The sequence below is a fragment of the Sarcophilus harrisii genome, chromosome 6 (assembly GCF_902635505.1).
Source record: "Sarcophilus harrisii chromosome 6, mSarHar1.11, whole genome shotgun sequence".
Lineage (NCBI taxonomy): Eukaryota > Metazoa > Chordata > Mammalia > Dasyuromorphia > Dasyuridae > Sarcophilus > Sarcophilus harrisii.
In genome coordinates, this window is record NC_045431.1 from 238,043,178 (window position 1) to 238,061,096 (window position 17,919).

The 17,919-nt window shown below is 42.6% G+C and overlaps 1 protein-coding gene across 2 annotated transcripts; it reads right to left on the bottom strand.

Annotated features, from left to right (window-relative positions):
• Positions 1-1,927: 1,927 nt before the first annotated feature.
• Positions 1,928-12,347, bottom strand: FADD (Fas associated via death domain). Of its 2 annotated transcripts, none has more exons than XM_023506755.2 (3): positions 12,173-12,347; positions 5,068-5,400; positions 1,928-4,131 (listed from the first exon to the last, which is right to left on the bottom strand). In XM_023506755.2, the coding sequence occupies exons 2-3, from the start codon at positions 5,369-5,371 to the stop codon at positions 3,854-3,856; spliced, it is 582 nt and encodes a 193-aa protein (XP_023362523.1). In that variant the 5' UTR covers positions 5,372-5,400; positions 12,173-12,347; the 3' UTR covers positions 1,928-3,853. The 2 variants fall into 2 exon arrangements, with proteins under 2 accessions (XP_023362523.1, XP_023362522.1); XM_023506754.2 differs by having other exon boundaries at positions 1,929-4,131; positions 12,188-12,346.
• Between the last annotated feature and the right edge of the window lie 5,572 nt (positions 12,348-17,919).

Here is a 17,919-nt window from a genome sequence, read left to right on the forward strand (position 1 = left end):
CTACTACATTGTTGGTGGAGTTGTGAATTAGCCTAACCATTCTGGGGAGCAATTTGGAACTATGCCCAAAGGACCATCAAACTGCATTGCTTTTCATCCAGCAGTGTCTCTACTGGGCCTGCATCCCAAAGAGATTGTAAAAATGGGGAAAGGACCTACATGTGCAAAAATGTTGCAGCAGCCCTTTTTGTAGTGGGAAGAAACTGGAAATCAAGTGCAGGTTGTTTTTTTCCCCCAGTAATAGGTAAGTTCTTTGACGGCTGGGCTGTTTGTTTTTGCTTTGGTTGTTGAATCAATATTCTAATAAAGGCAGGGTTTCCCAAAAATCTTAGTGCAGTTTTTGGGACACCTCGCTGATGGGCATGTCTCTGTGGTTGCAAATGTGTTTTAAAAATTTTCAAAGAAATAGAGATAAATTTCAAAGAAACTTAAGATTTTCAAAGAAGTAGAGATAATGGCAAATGGATGAGTAACTGGCAAATGAACCTAGCATTTGGGGTGAGATCCTCACAAGTAGCCCTCAGAAAATTACTTTTCTGTATAAAATTATTTCTAAGAACTCTATAGATTGTTATCTATTCAAAACCAGAGTTCATGAACTCCCAATATATTTACTTTCACAAGTCAATTAGAGGATACATTAATTTAAGACCTCACTCCCCCCAAATCAATGTAATAGCATAGCAAATAAAATAAGAAAAGATCCTCCCATGTTCACGTGGCTCCTCTATAACTTCCCACCCAACCAAGACGGGAGATTTCCTGAAGAGAATGTATATGACTCAGGGAATTTACATGTCCCTGTATGAGAGGGATTCTAAACTTTTTTGGGAGGTCATGAACCCCTTGGATAGCCTGGTGAACGGCCCATTCTCAATTTTAAAATTCATAAGCATTTAAATTAACACAGAATTATTAAGGAAATAAATAATATGAAATAAAGTTATGAAACAATTTTTTTTAAGCTCACAGACCCCAGATGAAGAACACTGGCTCAATGGCAAGGGGTAACTCACATCTTACATGATGGAGAGTTGTTGATATCATCTGGGAAGAAGTGCCATGCCACTGTGTTAGGTATCATATATTTATATTGTCTGCCCTATTTTCTGTCATAGTCAAATTGGTCTCTGCTTTGGGTTTTCAGCTCTTTTCTCAAACCTAGGAAAGTGCAGTGATTAAAAAATCTCTCTCTGACCTCAAGACGCCGTGAGGCCGGAGCTTGGGAAGTCACGAGAGGGAAAGAATAGTACAGAGTTGGTCCATGTGGGAGAACAGGCTGCTGGAAGGAGCAAGATCATTTGGTACTTTTTTATTTCAACTGATTATTCTTACTGTTATCTTATTTTTACCTTAGCTGAAAGTATGTCATTGAAGTCCTCTAAATTTTGGCAATTTGAGCAAAAACACCGTTCACTCTACTCTCTTTATGACTTTGGTGTATTCTACAATCTCAGTAATTTGAATCCTTCTTATAATTTTTAAAATACCTGTATTAAAATAAGAATTTGGACCAAATTGATTTTTGGTGGGGGAAAAAGGCATTTTAATTAATTTATTTATTTTGGATAGAGACAGATTTTCATTTAATTAAAAAAATAATTTCCAGCAATAAAAGGTTTTCAAAAATGGATTTGATCCCCTTATTTTTTCCATCACTTAAAGTATCAAGAAGTGACCGAAGGTCTACCTTTTTAGGGATGTTGTTGAAAGCATCCTTCTATTTGGGAAGTTGGATTAAATCTTTAAAGTCTCTTCCAACTCTAAAATTCTCTGATTTTACATTGTGGGATAACATTGCATGTTTGTTTTTGTTTTTTGAAATAGACATTTTAAAAATAAACTGATATTGTAAACACAATTATAGAGGGAATGCTTAAACCACTTTCTACTGTAAACTAGTTTTGAGTATTATATTAAATATAAACAATTAGTATGTTAATTAGATATATTTTATTTAAGACCCCAATACTCTTGAATTAATTATAGTTTATTTATTTAAAAAAATGCCCAACACTCTTGAATTACTTTGTGTATTTGAAAGTTACAAAGCCCTACCATTTAAAAAATATTCTTCAGACGGTTCATGAATTCAGAGCACTTAGTCTTGTAGTGTGAGTTTTTTAGATGTAAATAATATCTTGTCAATATTGAGCAATCAATAAGAATTACAGTCATTCCATCACTGTGCCCAGAATTTGGTACAATTAAATTTACATTTAAAATATTTTTCTGCAGAAATTAAAAATACATAAAAAAACAGTGAAATGAGCTAGTCTTTTGAAGTTTCTATCAATTATAGAAATCTATTATTCAGAATATCCATATACCCACTGAACAATAACATATTCATAACAAGGAACACGGGCCAGATAAGACCCTTAACTATTTACTGAACCATCAAGAAAAGATGAAATTATGATCTGTATAGTTTTAATGCAAAATTTTTCAAATCACCAACTTAAAAAATTTTTTTAAAAAATATCTCCTTTATTCAGAAGTTTTCAATCCAACCTAGTAAATGTTGGGGTCATTTGGTGAAAACAGTCTCTTGAGCTGATGACAAACTGAGGACTAGGAAGTGCATAGTTAGGACCTAAATAACATGTGCATATGTGGGCCTCTGGAGAACTCTATCTTCATGGGAGCATTATCTATTTTCTAGGAAAGAGTCTCTGAGGTTAAAGACAACTTAATGGAAAGGAAGGGCACCAGTCAGAAGTCTGGTGTTGTAGTCATTCTGCCACTAATTAGCTGGTGGCTTTAGGTGAATCATTTAAGAGAGGTAAGGGCCTCCATTATCTCACATGTAAGATGTGATGACTATGGTCTCTGAGCTCCCTCTAGATCTCGTGTTCAAAAATTCGTTAGTGTACACATGAAGGAAAAGTGGGCTCGTTTCTATTAACACAGAATTTGAGAGCCGGCAGGGGCCTTGGCACCCAACCCACGTCGGAAGGGGTCCCTACTGGGAATTCACTTTTCACCGGCTCGTCCCCCGTGCCTGGAACGCAGCAGATCAATCTGTTGGTTCCCAGAGAAAATCCCAGCCTGTAACTTCACGTGTGTCTTCTCAACTGGGGAAGGGGGAAGGAGGGAACCTGCAACTCAAAGTTTTAAAAACAAATGTAAAAAATGGTTTATATATAAATGGGAAAAATAAAAATATTAAATAAAGCACATACACACACACAAAAGAATAAGGTTAAACCCATTTGCAAGAATTCCGGTTACTCTGATATTGGGAGCAATGGATCTCTGGGTCCTTAAAGATTCCCAGAGATCTATTTAATAAAAATAGATTCCCATGCTCTCAGTGGAGAAGGACAGGAAGGCTCTAGGATGAGTAGGCTAAAAGGGGTCCACAAAAGGGGACACAGTAGCTCTCAGTCAAGACTCCAAAACTGTTCTTCTGTTCTTACCCAGAGGCCCACTGGGGCCCTGATTAATCTGCCTAAGGGCAATATTCATCAAATTGCTTCAGGTTTTCACAAGTGAGAATAAAGATTTTTTAAAAAGGGACCTTCTATCCTTCCCTCTTGAAATATACAGTCTTATCTGGGGGGTATCTGGGGAGGCGAATAAGGCTACTGGTTGACATGGGCTTTTGGGGAATGATAAGTGTGGATTTATTCAGATTTCCCAGGGCTAGAGGACGATCACAAGGCAGATGGTGAGAAAATGGGAAGAGCAGCATGGCAAGCCCAGCCTGCCGGGGATCTGGTCTGGACCACTCTCAGAGGACCAACTTTCTCATTTTACAGATGAATCTCAGTGAAGGCACTTAGCTCCCCAAACTGCTTTATGAGGAGCCTGACTGTCCAGCTCCCAGCCATCACCGCTGGGGGCTTTTTCACAGCTCCAGCTTCTCCAGTCTTTCCGCTAAGATGTCTGCTGTTAGGTTCAGGTAACAGTCCCGAAGTGCCTTTTCGATGGTGGACACATTGGCTTCTGTATCATTTGAGTTTTTCCAGAGTAATAGTGACTGGTAGAATTGTTCGCGCAGGTCATGAGGATGTGCATAAACCATCCTATCGATGAGCACCTGGGAAACGCCAAGCTTACGCACCAGCCTTTTCCAGTCCCGACCCACGTGGTCACAGAGAATCTCGAAGGCGACCTCCAATTGGGCTGCAAGATAAGAGTTAGGTCCATAGGGTGATGTTTGAAGAAAGGGACGGGTCCACTGGGCCACCGAGATTTCTCTAAATATCACTGGACATCCCCAAGGCTTTAACACCTTAGAATCCCTCCCCCCCTTCCCTTCCTTTCCCCCTCATTTTCTCCTTCTCTCCTCCCTTCCTTTCTTGCTTCTCTTCCAACCTCCTTCTTTCTCTCTCTCCCGCCCTCATTCCATCCCCATTACTTCCATCACTCTCACTGTTCTTGACTCCTCATTCTCTCTCTCTGGCCCACATTTGGTCCGCCAAATAGGTCTTATTAACCTACCCAAGGTCTTATTAACTCTACCCAAAGAATTAATAAATAAGAAAAATTAATGATTAATATTCCAAAGGTTTCTTCCAGTTGTCCCTTCTCTGACACAACCAGCTCTGGGTCTTTGGCTTCTTAGGCAGTCACCATTTCTGTGACTCCAAATAATGCTCAGGTATGTGTCTCTGGCCCAGGTGCTATCTAGTCTGGGTATTTCAGGGATTTTCCTCTCCTGGCTATGGGGAGAGAGAAGGGTTGTGATACTGCATCTCAGGCCTGGCCATGAAGGCTTCTCAGCCATACACGGTGATGGGTACATCTGCAGGGACGGGAGGGGGCTATTTCTCTGGGGATCCAGGAACCGGACAAGGGTTTAAGATACCCCAAATCATAGAATCTCAGCACTGGTAGAAATCTACAAATTCAGCTGCCCAAAGTTCTCATTGAGAGGAGAGGACCCAGGAAGGAAAGGACTTACTTGCTCCAAGTCTCTGAGTTTGCTTCCAAATCCAGAGGTTTTTCCGCCGCAAGATGCTGCCCTGCGTCCTAAGACAGGAGGCTGGTGCTGCCCCTCCCCATTCTGTCCCCCAAATGTCACAAGGCCAACCCCAAAGCCGCAGGCAGATGCCCTACCTTCCACCTGTGGATCCAGCCGCTGCCCAGGCCCAGGCTTGTTGTCCACAAAATTGGCCAACTCCTGAATCAGATCGTCCCTCTTCAGGCTCTGGAGCATCGAGACCAGGAAATCTGTGTTGCTCATGGAGAGTAAATTCTGCTGCATCAGGCACGAGAAGAGTTCGGTCCCATATTCGATCTCATTTAGCTTCCTCTTCCCAATTTTCATTTTGCAAAGGAACTTCATGTCTTCCAGTTCCTTCCTGGACAGGTTGGAGGAGATGTGCTGGAGCACAAGGAGGAACGAGTCCGCTTTCTCCATGGCCCTTCGGTAAAGGGGTGAGCCAGCAGCTGAAAGAAAGGTTCCCAGAAGTCAGAGCTAGAAGGGGCCTCCAGTCTGAGACGGACCTCAACAAGCATCCCCTCAACAGCACTGGCAACCAGTGGCTCTGCTCGAAGCCCTTCGGCCAGCGGGGGCCGATCTGCTGCCCTTTGGGGATGCTCTGATGATTCGGGAGCTTTCCTGGTTGCCAGCCTCAACTAGCCTCATACCTCTTGTTCCTGTCCTCCAGAGACAACAAAGCAAAGCCTTTTTTCCCCAGCCCTTTAGATCCTGAAGACCTGCCACATTATAATCCCACCCTCTCTACTGTCCCTATCAGAGCAGTTACTAATGATCTCTCAGTTCTCAAATCCCAGTCCCCTTTCTCCAGCTTTCCTCTCCTGGACCTCCCTGAGGCCTCTGTCACCAGGGATCACTCTCTCTTCCTTGATCACCTCTTGTCTCTAGACTTTTGAGACATGTCCCCTCCCCCCTTCTCCATTTACCTCTCTGATTTCTCTTTCTCTAGATTTTTCTCCAGATTACGCCCTCTAACTGTACATGGGACCACGTGAATGTGGCCCAGAAGCCACAGGATCAGAAGCAAAGCAGAAAATTGGGGAAAACATTTTTTGGATGATTTCTCAGAGAAAGATCTCATATCTCAAATATATAAAGAATGCTGCAAAATCTATAAGAAGTCATTCCCCAACTGGATATGAACAGGCAGTTTTCCAATGAAGAAATCAAAATATATATATATATATATATATATATAGTCATGTAAAAAATGGTCTAAATTATTATTTATGCTTTCCTTCTAATCCTGGCTACATTTATTTTATTTGTACAAAAACTTCTTAATTTAATATAATTAAAATTATCCATTTTACACCTTACTCTGCTCTTTAGCTCTTGTTTATTCATAAATTAGTCACCTATCCATAAGTCTGATAAGTAACATGTTCCATGTCCTTCAAATTTTCATTTTAATATCACTTTTTATATCTAAGTCATGTATCTATTTGGTAAATGGTACAGGACATTGGTTTATGCTGGCTTTATGTCTTTCACTTTTTTGCAATTTGACTTTCACTACTTTGCAATTTCCCCAACAATTTTTTTGACCAAATAATGAATTCTCATCCCCAAATCTTTATACTTGTCAAATATGAGGTTACTATATTTATTTGCTACTGTAAATTGCATGTCTATTCTATTCCATTGTTGTACTTTTCTATTCCTTAGCCAGTTTTTAAAAAATCCTATGATTATATCAATAGATACAGAATTTCTTTTTGATAATATATGGTATTCATTTCCATTAAAAACACTTGAAAGTATAAGTATAAATAGATCTTTCCTTAAAATGATAAAAAGCATTTTTCTAAAACCATCAGCAAGCATGGGATAAGCAAGAAACCTTCCCAGTAAACATATATATATATATATATATATATATATATATATATAAAATCAATTATGTTAATCTGTATATCAAATCATCCCTTCATTCCTGGTATAAATCCCACCTTTGTGATATATTGTTGTAATTTTTAGCTAGAATTTTATTATGGGTTTTTATAGTCATATACATTAATGAAATGCATTAATGGGGCTTCTTTGCACTTAATTTTACTAATTTTTTGGATTTTTGATTTACTGTTTAATTGACGATTTTTAGTTCTTTTTCTAGTTTTTTTTCTAGTTACATATCCAATTAAGTGGTTTGCTCTTTCTCTATTTTATTGTTGTATTTAGAGATAAAGATTTCCCTCTGATCAGTGCTTTTGCTGTATCCCATAGGTTTTGATATGTTGTTTCATTATTGTTTTTCTTTTTCTCCTTAAGGAAATTATTGATTACTTCTATCTCCTTTTGGGGGAATGAAAGATTTGAAGCTTTTAATCTCCTAGAAAACACTTGAACAATACCTAACCAAGCACCAGTGTAATTGTGATAGATAAATTGATGAAAAGCATCCTCTGGGTTGAAATGAATTCTATAACTTAGAAAAGTTGGATAGTCTGAGTGACGGGTTTGGAAGATTTGGAAGGAGAAATAAAGGCTGGAGGGGAAATATGAAAGGTAGTTTTGAAGTTTGGGGGGATAAATGGGGGACACATTTTGAAGAGAGCAGGTAGGCAACAGTTTTAAGCTCCTCCTGCCCCTTTACAGTTGTTCTGGGTACTAGTTTCAGATGGTTTAAGTATATGGAGAGAGAGTTTACATATATTGAACAAGTATGACTTTTTTTCCCCTGAGGCAATTGGGGTTAACTGACTGGCCCAGGATCATGTAGGTAGGAAGGGTTAAGTGTCTGAGATCAGATCTGAATGCGGATCCTCCTGACTTCAGGGCTAGTGCTCTATCCACTGCGTCCCCTAGCTGCCCTACAAGTATGACTTTTGTGTAAGTAAAGAATGAAGGTTTTGTAGCTTGTTTTATAATTCGATAGACAGAGTTATGGTGGGTTAGAAAAAAGTTTATGATCAAAATATTCTTAAGAGTGATAATTAAAATCTCTTAATACTGTTACTTTTGAAATCTTTTGCAATAGATTTGTTAGAAACAATAAATCTTATAATATAAATTCTTGGAATAAATAGCCCTTATATAAAATATACTAAATAATTGCAATCATAAATTAAGGCTCTATCTGATATCATTTGAGAAACAGATCCAGGTATAATTGAATTTATTCTAATTTCATTTTAAGTGAAATTTATTATTATTCATTATACTATATCAGAAAACTTGTTAGCTATGTGGTTTTAAGTCATTACTCCAATTATATGATTTATAATATATATATAAAGTTAATGACGAAGATTAATTTGCTAGTTCAATATTATCAATAAAACAATATTAGAAATATTGTTAGAAAAGTGAACTCTTTAATTATTTTGTCTTATGGATTTAATTGTTTAAAGACTGATTTAAATGTTATAAAAATCTTTTTAGAAATATAGAAAATAGTAATAATGTTTTTTGTGAAGTCGGCCTAGCAAAAAAACCTTTAAAATATCCCCTATTGGCTATAAAACTGTGCATATCCTTTAATCCAGAAATGTCTCTGCTGGGTCTGTACCCCAAGGAGATCACAAAAAAGGAAACCATGTTTGAGCAGCACTTTTTATAGTGGAAAGGAACTGGAAATCGAGTGGCTGCCCATCAGTTGGGGAATGGCTGAATAAATTATGATATATGAATATAATAAATTATTATTGTTTTATAAGAAATAATGAACAGTGGATTTCAGAAAAGCCTGGAGAGACTAACATGAACTAATGCTAAATGAAATGAGCAGAACCAAGAGAACATTGTACACAATAACAATAGGATTATTTATTTGATGATCAACTGTGAAGGACTTAGCTCTTTTCAACAATGGGCTGATTAAAGGCAATTCCAACAGACATGTGGAAAGAGCCATCTGCATCCAAAGAGGAGACTATAGAGACTGAATGTGGATCAAAACATAGTATTCCTCCTGTTGTTTGTTTGCTTGTTTTTTCTTTCTTGTATTTTCTTTTTTCCTTTTTGATCTGATTTTTCTTGTTCAATGTGAAATATATTTAGAAAAATTGCACATGTTTAACCTTTATTGGATAGCTTGCTTGTCTAGGGGAGGAGTTCAGGGGGAGAAGGGAGGGAGTAAAATTTGGAATACAAGATTTTACAAAGGTTAATGCTAAAAACTGTCTTTGCATGTATTTGGAAAAATAAAAAGCTAATATAAAAAATAAAGTACCCAATAAAATAAAATATCTCTGTGAAAGGTATAGTCCTAAAATTTTCTTAGACCTCTTAAGAGTTTACAATAGCATTGAGTGTTTGCTTTTGTGAGTATTTTAACTGATTTTAAGATTTTAAGATCTAGCCACATACTCAGTAAAGTCTAGTGATTTGATTTTAGTTAAGAGCTAGGAATTACAAAAAAAAAAAATAAAAAAAAACCAAAAACAAAACAAAACAAAAAAAAAAGAGCTAGGAATTACAAAGAAAAATATTTTTATTCCAGTTAAAAAAAGAGTGTCAGTCTTTAACTATTGGACCATACTGTCCTAAGAATGACTTTCTGCTTTGACTTTAATTTCCTACTGCTAAGGTTAGGTAAGCATCTGGTTAGTCAAGTCCACCTGCCTTTCAGGATGATTTGTTGGGAGTTCATATTATAAATCTCATATTTATGTAAATATTGGATATGATAAATATATTGATTATTGTGATCTGTGACTCATATAGGATCTTAAATGTTTCTTTGTGTTGTTCAGATTGAGAATTATTTAATTAACTCCTGTGAAAGCTCTAGAAGATATCTGCCAGGGGAAATTGGACCTTGGACCAGGCCTCTCTCTTCTCTCTCTCCCTACCCCCCAGCATCCGATTATACTATTAGGCTAATGATGCCGAGAAGCCTCTGAGATTGACATCCATGAAGTACAGGCAGAGTTCTCATGGGAACCATTAGAATTCAAGTCTCAGCATGGTTGAAGTAAGATTTTCCTGATTCGATTTCCCCGTATGACATTTCCTTGTGAATGAATGAATGAATTCTACCATTAAGCCCGGATCAATGCAATTGGCTCTCTATATGGCTCTTGCCTGAAGTTGACATGAAATTAGGGAAACATTATTTCCTTATTACACCTATGTCCCTAATTGTCCTTTTATGGAAAATTATGGCAAGTGATCAGTATGGAGCACATCTGAGTTACCATAAGATGCAAGTATAAGATTTGAGCCATTTAGCCTAAAATGTCAGTTCTTTCTATTAGGAGGGGTAGGAGATGTAGTGCTATTAGCATATGTTCTCTGGCGAATGTTGGTTTGATAGGGTACATATGGTAGGTAAATTTACCTTGTTGGGAGGTAATTAGTATGTGTTCTGAACAACTAAGTAGAAGAGTATTTGGCCTTGTCTCCGTTATTGGTGACATATGCATGTGTGTATGTGTGTATGTGTGTAAAATAAGGTCTTTAATATAAGAATAATTGGGTGTTGATGGGTTTACAGGACCACCCTGTATTTTATTAATTAAGACAAAATCAGAAACATCTTTAATTTTATTTTGAAGAAAATGACTGATGCAAATGATTCCCCTAGAGGAAAGTAATTAATGAAATAGCTTGTGTTACCTAAATAGGAAAAGTTACTTTTATTTGGCTTTATTATTTAGTCAGAATTACCACTTGGGCAAGCATATTTTATTATAAACAGCTTAATTGATATGTATGGCTTTGAAATTGATTACTCAGTGTAATTACACATCCCATCTCAGAACCTTTTGTTACCATTCAATTCATTTCAAATTAATTCATTTTTATATTAAATTTGTTTATATTTATATATTTTATATAAAAGCTTATTTCTTATAAAAAATGTTTGTTATTAATCCTTAGCAGAATCTCATTCTCAGCTAAAAGTAAATAACTAGAGTTTTGGTTTTGGTGAAGAGTTAGCAATAAGATTGGAGGATCATAAATATAAAACTTAAGAATTGTTCATTGGTTTTGAATTTCTTACATATATCAACATGACAATTTGCTAACCCACATCACAAGGCAAACATAGGTGTTAAACTGGAGTTTCTTCCCTCTCTGGAACCTGAATCTGAGGTGAAGAATGAAACGAGCTCCAGAAGTTAAATGATGGTAGAGTCTGGGCCAATTTAAAAGGCATTGTTAGTATTAGCCTATATAATCCTATTAGCAGCTCTCAAGTTTACAACTGCAAAGTCTCATCCTACTACTCGGGGGCTCGCAGATTATTTTTTAGATTCCTCCTTCAGCCTGTTTTGGGTAGTATCCAAATATCTGACTGAGATAAGAAGAGGAGCAGCGAGGAAGTATGGACAAATGTACATTCTCTGGTCTGGACATTTCCTATCTGATGTTCTTGTTAGAGCTATAAGGTTTAAGTAACTCAACACTCCATCTGGTTACTCACAAAACAAACTTAATTGTATTAAGATCTATTCCGAGGGGCAGCTAGGGGGCGCAGTGAATGGAGCCCTAGTCCTGAAATCAGGAGGACCTGAGTTTAAATCTGACCTCAGACACTTAACACTTCCTGGCTGTGGGACCCTGGGCCAGTCACTTAACCCCAACTGCCTCAGCAGAAAAAAAAAATCTATTTCGAAAGCGATTTCAACAGAAGGAACATCTGCGGGTGACCTGACCTGGAGAAGCAAATCCCCCAAAAAGCTGCCCGGAACACTACCCACAGCAGGCTTCCTTTGGGCACGTCGGAGTCCAAGCCCTGAGACCGGACGCACTGAAGGGGGCGGGTTTGAGCCCGTTTTACTTTCCTCTTGCAGGGGACTGTCCCACCCCCTCCCTACCCCAGCTCCTGTCATTGGCTCTAGCAACCTCTCTCTTCTTCCCCACACTATCGGTGTCTTGGGAGGCGATTCTGGGAATCAGAGGCTGGAATGACAGGAAAGGGTTAATCCCCAAAGTTCCTTGTGCTCCCTTCCCGATCCCTAACGGATCCTAAAGTTTCACCGACGTCTTTTAAGAGACTCGCCTGGTTACCTCAATTAAAGACGCTCACTCCTCGACTCCTGGCTTGGATTTCTTGCCAGATCTGCCACAGACTGGCTGGGATTTCCTTCCCAGAGATCAGTGCTGGTTGGCCGATTGCTTTCCCCCCAGACTTTGCCCCTCTCTCTCACTTTGGGGTCCGGCTGAGCCTCTTGGGTGCCCCAGCTGGGTGGGGGGCTCCTCCCCCCCACTGGTCTGGACTTTCCCAGAAGCCCTCCCCCCTCAGCCCGGGCAGCAGACAGCTCCACTCACCCGCCGGGTACCCACCAATGCCAACTCCGCAGGGGCCACGTAGATGGAGAGGGCCAGGGGAGGCAAACTCGGGAAGGCCGGGCCCCCCGAGTCCGACAGCAGGCCTTCCTCTGAAGAAGGGCCCCGACTTCCTGGTTCCTGCTGGTGTCCTGGGCCGGGGCAGACTTGGGGATTTCCTGCTGGGTTCTGGGGCGGAGACTGGGCTGGGACCGCGCGACCAGGCCACCAGAGGGCACTCCGAGACCACGTCTCTCCTCCAAGGGCCTGCGCTCCTGGCCAAGGCAAGCTTGCCCGAGCCCTGCCGGGGGTCAAGTGCAGGGAGAAACACCAGCGGCAACAACTGGATTGGATATGGGGCAGGGGGTGAGAATGGGGTCGGGGGGGATGCCTAGGAAGATGTGGTGCCCTCAATATGTCAGAGAAGTGAGGAAGCTGAGAAAGTAAGCGGCGGGTTCCATGCCCGGCTGGCTCAGGAGGCTTGTTTTTAACGGAGAAGAGGGAGAGAGAGAAAGGGGGAAAAAACCTGCTTGTAGTAAAAACAACCCCAGAAAAGTTCCTGGAAAAAAACCTGCCACAAGCCTCCCAAGAAGCCATTTCTCCCGCTGTGGACTTAGGAATTTTAATTCAATTGAAAACTTCCCTTGGCTCAAAAACCAGGTGAGGACTCCCCACTTCCTGCTCTGAATGGAGAGGGGAGGACTCTGGGTTCAGATGTGCCCTTCAGCCTTTCTTTGTTATGAGGGAGGGTTCGATGAAGTGGGAACTGAAAAATAACAGGAGATGGTGTTTATTTAGTGCTTTAAGACCTGTAAGCCCGTTGTAAACTTTCTCTGGTTTGATCCTTGGGATCTTTACCCCCATTTTACAGATGATGATATTGAGTCCCAGCTGTTAGATTACTCGCTCAAGTGGTCTGACACTAAATTTGAACTCAGCTCTTCATGAGTTCAGGTCTAGCTCTCTATCACTTGGGTGCCTCTTGAATGGACATTAATCAGTAGGCATTTCTATAATAAGCTCTGGCCCCAGGGGCAGGGAGACCCTAGCTGGGGCAGCCTCCAAGGGGAGAGGAGTTTCTAAGATTGAAGGCCCAGCCCTACATTGGAAGAAAGCATTTTCTCAGCTGAAATAATAAAATAAAATAATAATAATAAATAATAAGTAAAAAAATAATGCAGAGCACCTTACATAATGTATGTGTCCTTCCTGGGTCTCATTTGTCCATCCTTCAAATGGGTATAATGACACTTTACCTGCTTAAAGGGAGAGAAGTTGTGCTAGATTTGCAGCTCTGCCTCTCTGATCTCTAAGTTTTGAAAAAAAAAAAAAAGTCCCAATCTAGATGGGCTTTTCTCTTTAATCTTTTTTTCTCCCAAAGAGGTGGATGGGTTTGAATTTTCAGAAAGAAATGTACCTGACTATACATGCATAACCCATCTCAAAGGGAAGAAGGGAGAGAATTTGGAACTTAAAATCTGGAACAAAGAATGTTAAAGTTGTTTCTGTGTGTAATAGGGGAAAGAAGATTGGAAATCTTAAAAAAAAAAAAATTAAAAAGCTACAAAAAGAAAAAAAAAAGAAAACAGCTCCATTGGGAAATGAAGTATGGAGACTCTCCATGTCCTCCAGGTGGGCTGTTAGAGCTTGCCTGCTGTGCAGCTCATCCGGCTGCTGTGGAGTTTCTGTTCAGGGGAGTCACCTCAAGCAGGAGGCTCAGAACTGAATCTTTATGGGAAGTTGGGGTTCCTCCCCTTTTGAAAGAATCCTTTCTCCCTTCTAGAATGATACCCACACTTCTGGACGTGGCCCAGGAATTTGCTTTGCTTAACAATGGGTGTTTGTTATGAGTTCTCTCTGTCTCTGTCTCTCTGCCTCTCTGTCTCTGTGTGTCTCAGTCTCTTTCTGTTTCTGTCTCTCTCTCTATCTGTGTCTCTGTGTCTCTGTCTCTCTGTCTCTCTCTCTCTCTGTGTGTGTGTGTGTGTGTGTGTGTGTCTGTCTGTCTCTGACTCTCTCTTTCCCTACTATGGGGGGAAGGATGCCTGGTGGGAGGTGGGAGGAACTGAGGATGTTTCCTCTGGAGAGGAGATGGCTGGGGGAAAACTTGATGCTGGCTTCTAAGGCTTGGGGAGGAGGGATTGGTTCTGGTTCTGCTGCAGAATCAGGACCCCAGGGGAGAGTAACAAAGGAGCCAACTGGGGCTGGATGGCAAGAAGTACTTCCTGAAGACCAGGGTGGTCTGTCCAGGGGCTGAGGTCTGCAGGCAGAGGCTGCAGAAGAGTTAGAGAGGGGATTTCTGTCCGCCTTGAAGCCCCCGAGGTCCCTTCCAGCCAGGGATGCTGGGATTTGGAGGGGCCCGTTCCACAGGCAGCTCCCAGAAACCTTCAGGGGTTAAAGGGATGAGGAATGGCTCGAGAACCTACCTCAGCCCAAAAATATGCTGATGGGCCCCGAAGCATTTTGAGAAAGCAAAAATATTTGGCCTCCCGTCTCTTAGAAACCCGAGAAAGTAGAAATCCAGAAGCTTGGGCTGCCGGGGGAGCCGGGAGCGTCCGTGGGGTTCCACCGGGGCCGAGGAGCGGGGCGGGCTGCCCGGGGCCTCCTTGGGGACGGCAGATGCCGGAAACGCTCCCCGTCAGGAGTTTCCAGTCCTGACCTCACCTGCACTTGGGGCTGAGCCCGGTCTGGCGAGGGAGGCCCCAGGCCTGTCCTCCGCCAGCACGGGAGGTTCCCCCTTTAGCCACACGGCAATTATATTGTGACAGGCGGGCTAAAAACATCTCAAGGAAAATGATGGACAGTGCCAGGCCCCAAGGGGGCCCCTGCTCGGCAGAGCCTCGAGTGTTCTGGGCCGGTGCCCGGGGCTCGGCCAACTTGGTGGCTGGAGGAAGGTGGTGGTGAAGGGGAGCGTTTTGTTAATTGTCCTGGACCCTCACCTTTATCCCACAGGGGCTTTAGGGGAACCTCAATCTCTGTTCCTGTTGGGAAGAAGGCCTTCAAGTCCTCTGGTTCTCATTTCTTCTCATTCCCAGTGCCAAGCCTGGCACTTTGCAGTGTTTGATAAATGGTGCTGAACCCACTGATGATCCTGGGCTCTTCAACTCCCCTCCCCACCCCCAACCCATTGGCCATTCTCTGAGACAAACCGAGACCTGTTAATAACCTTAGCTCAGAAGGTCCCGTTGCATCCAGGGCCATCTCCAGTCATCCTGAGCTCTCTCTGGCCCCTGGACCCAGATGGTGCTGGCAGGGAAAGTGAGGCCGGTGACCTTGCCCGGCCTCCCTCCCTCCAGTCCAATCACTCGCATGTCATGGCAGCCTCTCCCTAACGTCCTGGACCTCTTGGGAAACAAAGGACGAGCCCTTCTCTCTCTCCGACCTCTCCTCCTTCCAAAGCTGTTCTTTGTCCCCTTCCGGGAAACCCCGTCAGCCTTCGTCTCGGCTCCCCTGGGCCATCCTCTGCCTTGTTCTGACCTTCCTTCCCGCACAACCTGGAACTATACCCGGCCGGCACTTCTGGAGCCTGTGGGCCAAGGGCACGGCCACCGTCTGATCCTTCCCTCTTTCTCCCTCCCAGCCAGCCAGGAGCCTTAGATTTACCCCATGAGATTTCTCAGTTTTCCCCTTCCCACCTACTCAATTCTGGCTCCCTCTTCTGTCCCCGGGACTTTTGTATTACCCTCCTGTCCAAGCCCTTTGCCTCTGGCCTCTGTCTTCCGCCAGAAGGATCTTCCCAAGCCAGGAGCTGCGGCCTTGGGGCCTCGGGGCCCTGCTGTAAAGGGGCTCCCAAGGGCCCCTCCTCATCCTCCCATTCACGGCCACACAACTTCCTTTCGGCCTTGGTCCCCACGGGGTTGCGGCTCCTTCTCTGGGCTTGTTTCTCCCTTAGGGTTCACCAGCCTTCTCGGCCTGGAGCGGCATTCGGCCCCTGTAGTCCCTTCCTCTGATGCCTCGGTCCTCAGAGCCTCCATTGGAAGGTTCCGTAGGTGGAAAAGAGACGATTTTGAGAAATCTCCTGGATGTGGAGTGAACAATGGGCTGAGATAGGAGGGTAAGAGCCAAATCGGGAAAGACGCATCCCCTGCCCTCGAGAGCTCCCGCGCAGCCCTGACCGTCTCCGGCCAAACCCTCATCTGCTCGGATTTGTAAAGCTCAGCCCATGCTTCCTACACCACATTCATTTCTGGTTAGGTGACTCCCACCCTCAGGGGAATTTTCCATGATGAGAAAGGGAAAAAACCCCAACCAGCAGCACACTGACCACAGCTGCGGGCACATCATCGCATTTCTGCCCACACAACATCTCCCGTGAGACCTTTCCTTCCCTCAGCCAGCCAGGGCCTTAACTGGAGCCCTCCTCCCCTCTCACCTAGGAAGGGGACAACAGCCTCCTAATTCTCTCCCACCCCCAGCCACCCTTCCCTCTTGCCAGCAGTGATCTGACCCTATGTGACTCCTCCCCTCAACCTCAAGGGCTCCTTATTGATTTTGGGAAAAATCCAAGTCTCTGCTTAGCTTTTAAGGTTCCACTCAACTTAAACCCCACCCACTTTCCACACTTACATCACTCCCCTTCTCACAGGCCTGGAATATACTCCCTGCTCACTTCTGCCCAGGAGAGCCCTTTCCTTCCTTTACCATTAAATTCAGATTCTTCTCCTTTCCATATTAAGCCTTCCTGGAGCCAGCACCCCCCAAAGGGTGGGATCCAGGAAAAATGTCTGACAGGCAGAGATAGATTTCCCGATTCCCAAAGCAATGGCGGGATCCCCACTAGTCCAGCAGGTAGAGCCCAGAGGGGATCTTTATCTAATGAGTGGTTCTTTATCTAAACTTTTTTCCTTTTCTAATTCTGTGATCTAATCATGTCATAAAGTCAATAAAATCCCACCTTCTACAAGAAACCTTGCCCAGTTCCTCTTAATTCCAGTTCCTTCTGTGGATTATTTCCAATTGATAATTTGTAAATCTATCCACCCACTCATCCACCCATCCATCCATCTATCTATCTATCTATCTGTCTATTTTTCTATTTATCTTTTTGTCTCTATCTATCTGCCTATCTGCCTGCTTGTCTGTCTGCCTGCCTGTCCGTCTGTTTCTCCAAGACAGCAAGCGATCTCACCTAGGTTACACAGGTCCTATCATTCTTTCAAAATTTTCAGCATTCACCCTTGCAAAACCTTGTGTTCCAATTTTTCCCTTCCCTTCCTCCCAGCCCCTCCCCTAGAGGGCAAGTAATCCATTACATGTTAAACATGTGCAGTTCTTCTCTACGTATTTCCACAATTATCAGTGCACTATCTTTTTTTTTTTAGTGCATTATCATTTTAAGAATAGTTCCATAGAAAAGTTAAAACAAAAGGGAAAAACCAAGAGAAAAAAGGCAGAAATAGCAGGCTCCAGTCTTGAGTTCAGTCTGCGTGGTTCTTTCTGTGGATGCAGACGCCCTTTCCGTCCCAGGTCTGGCGGAGCTGTCCCGGACACCGTATGGCTGAGGAGTCTCCCTATCACGCTGATCATCGCACAGCATTGTTGTTTCTGTGTACAATGTTCTCCCTTCACTCGGCATCCGTTCATGGAGAGACATGCTCTTTTATAAAAAGAAACTGATGGTAAGCGGTTACATGGAGTTAGGGTGCTAGTCCTTCAGTGACATTAGGGAGGGGCCACAATATCATTAGAGGAGACACCCCTCAAATATCGCAGGGGACCTCAGGGGGAGTCTGGTGAGCCTGAGCGTCTTCCCT

Coding starts and splice junctions, on each gene's coding strand:
- FADD (XM_023506755.2), bottom strand. CDS start 5,371: ATGGAGAAAGCGGACTCGTTCCTCCTTGTGCTCCAGCACATCTCCTCC. Junction 4,132..5,067: donor GCTGGATCCACAGGTGGAAG/GTAGGGCATCTG, acceptor CTTATCTTGCAG/CCCAATTGGAGGTCGCCTTC.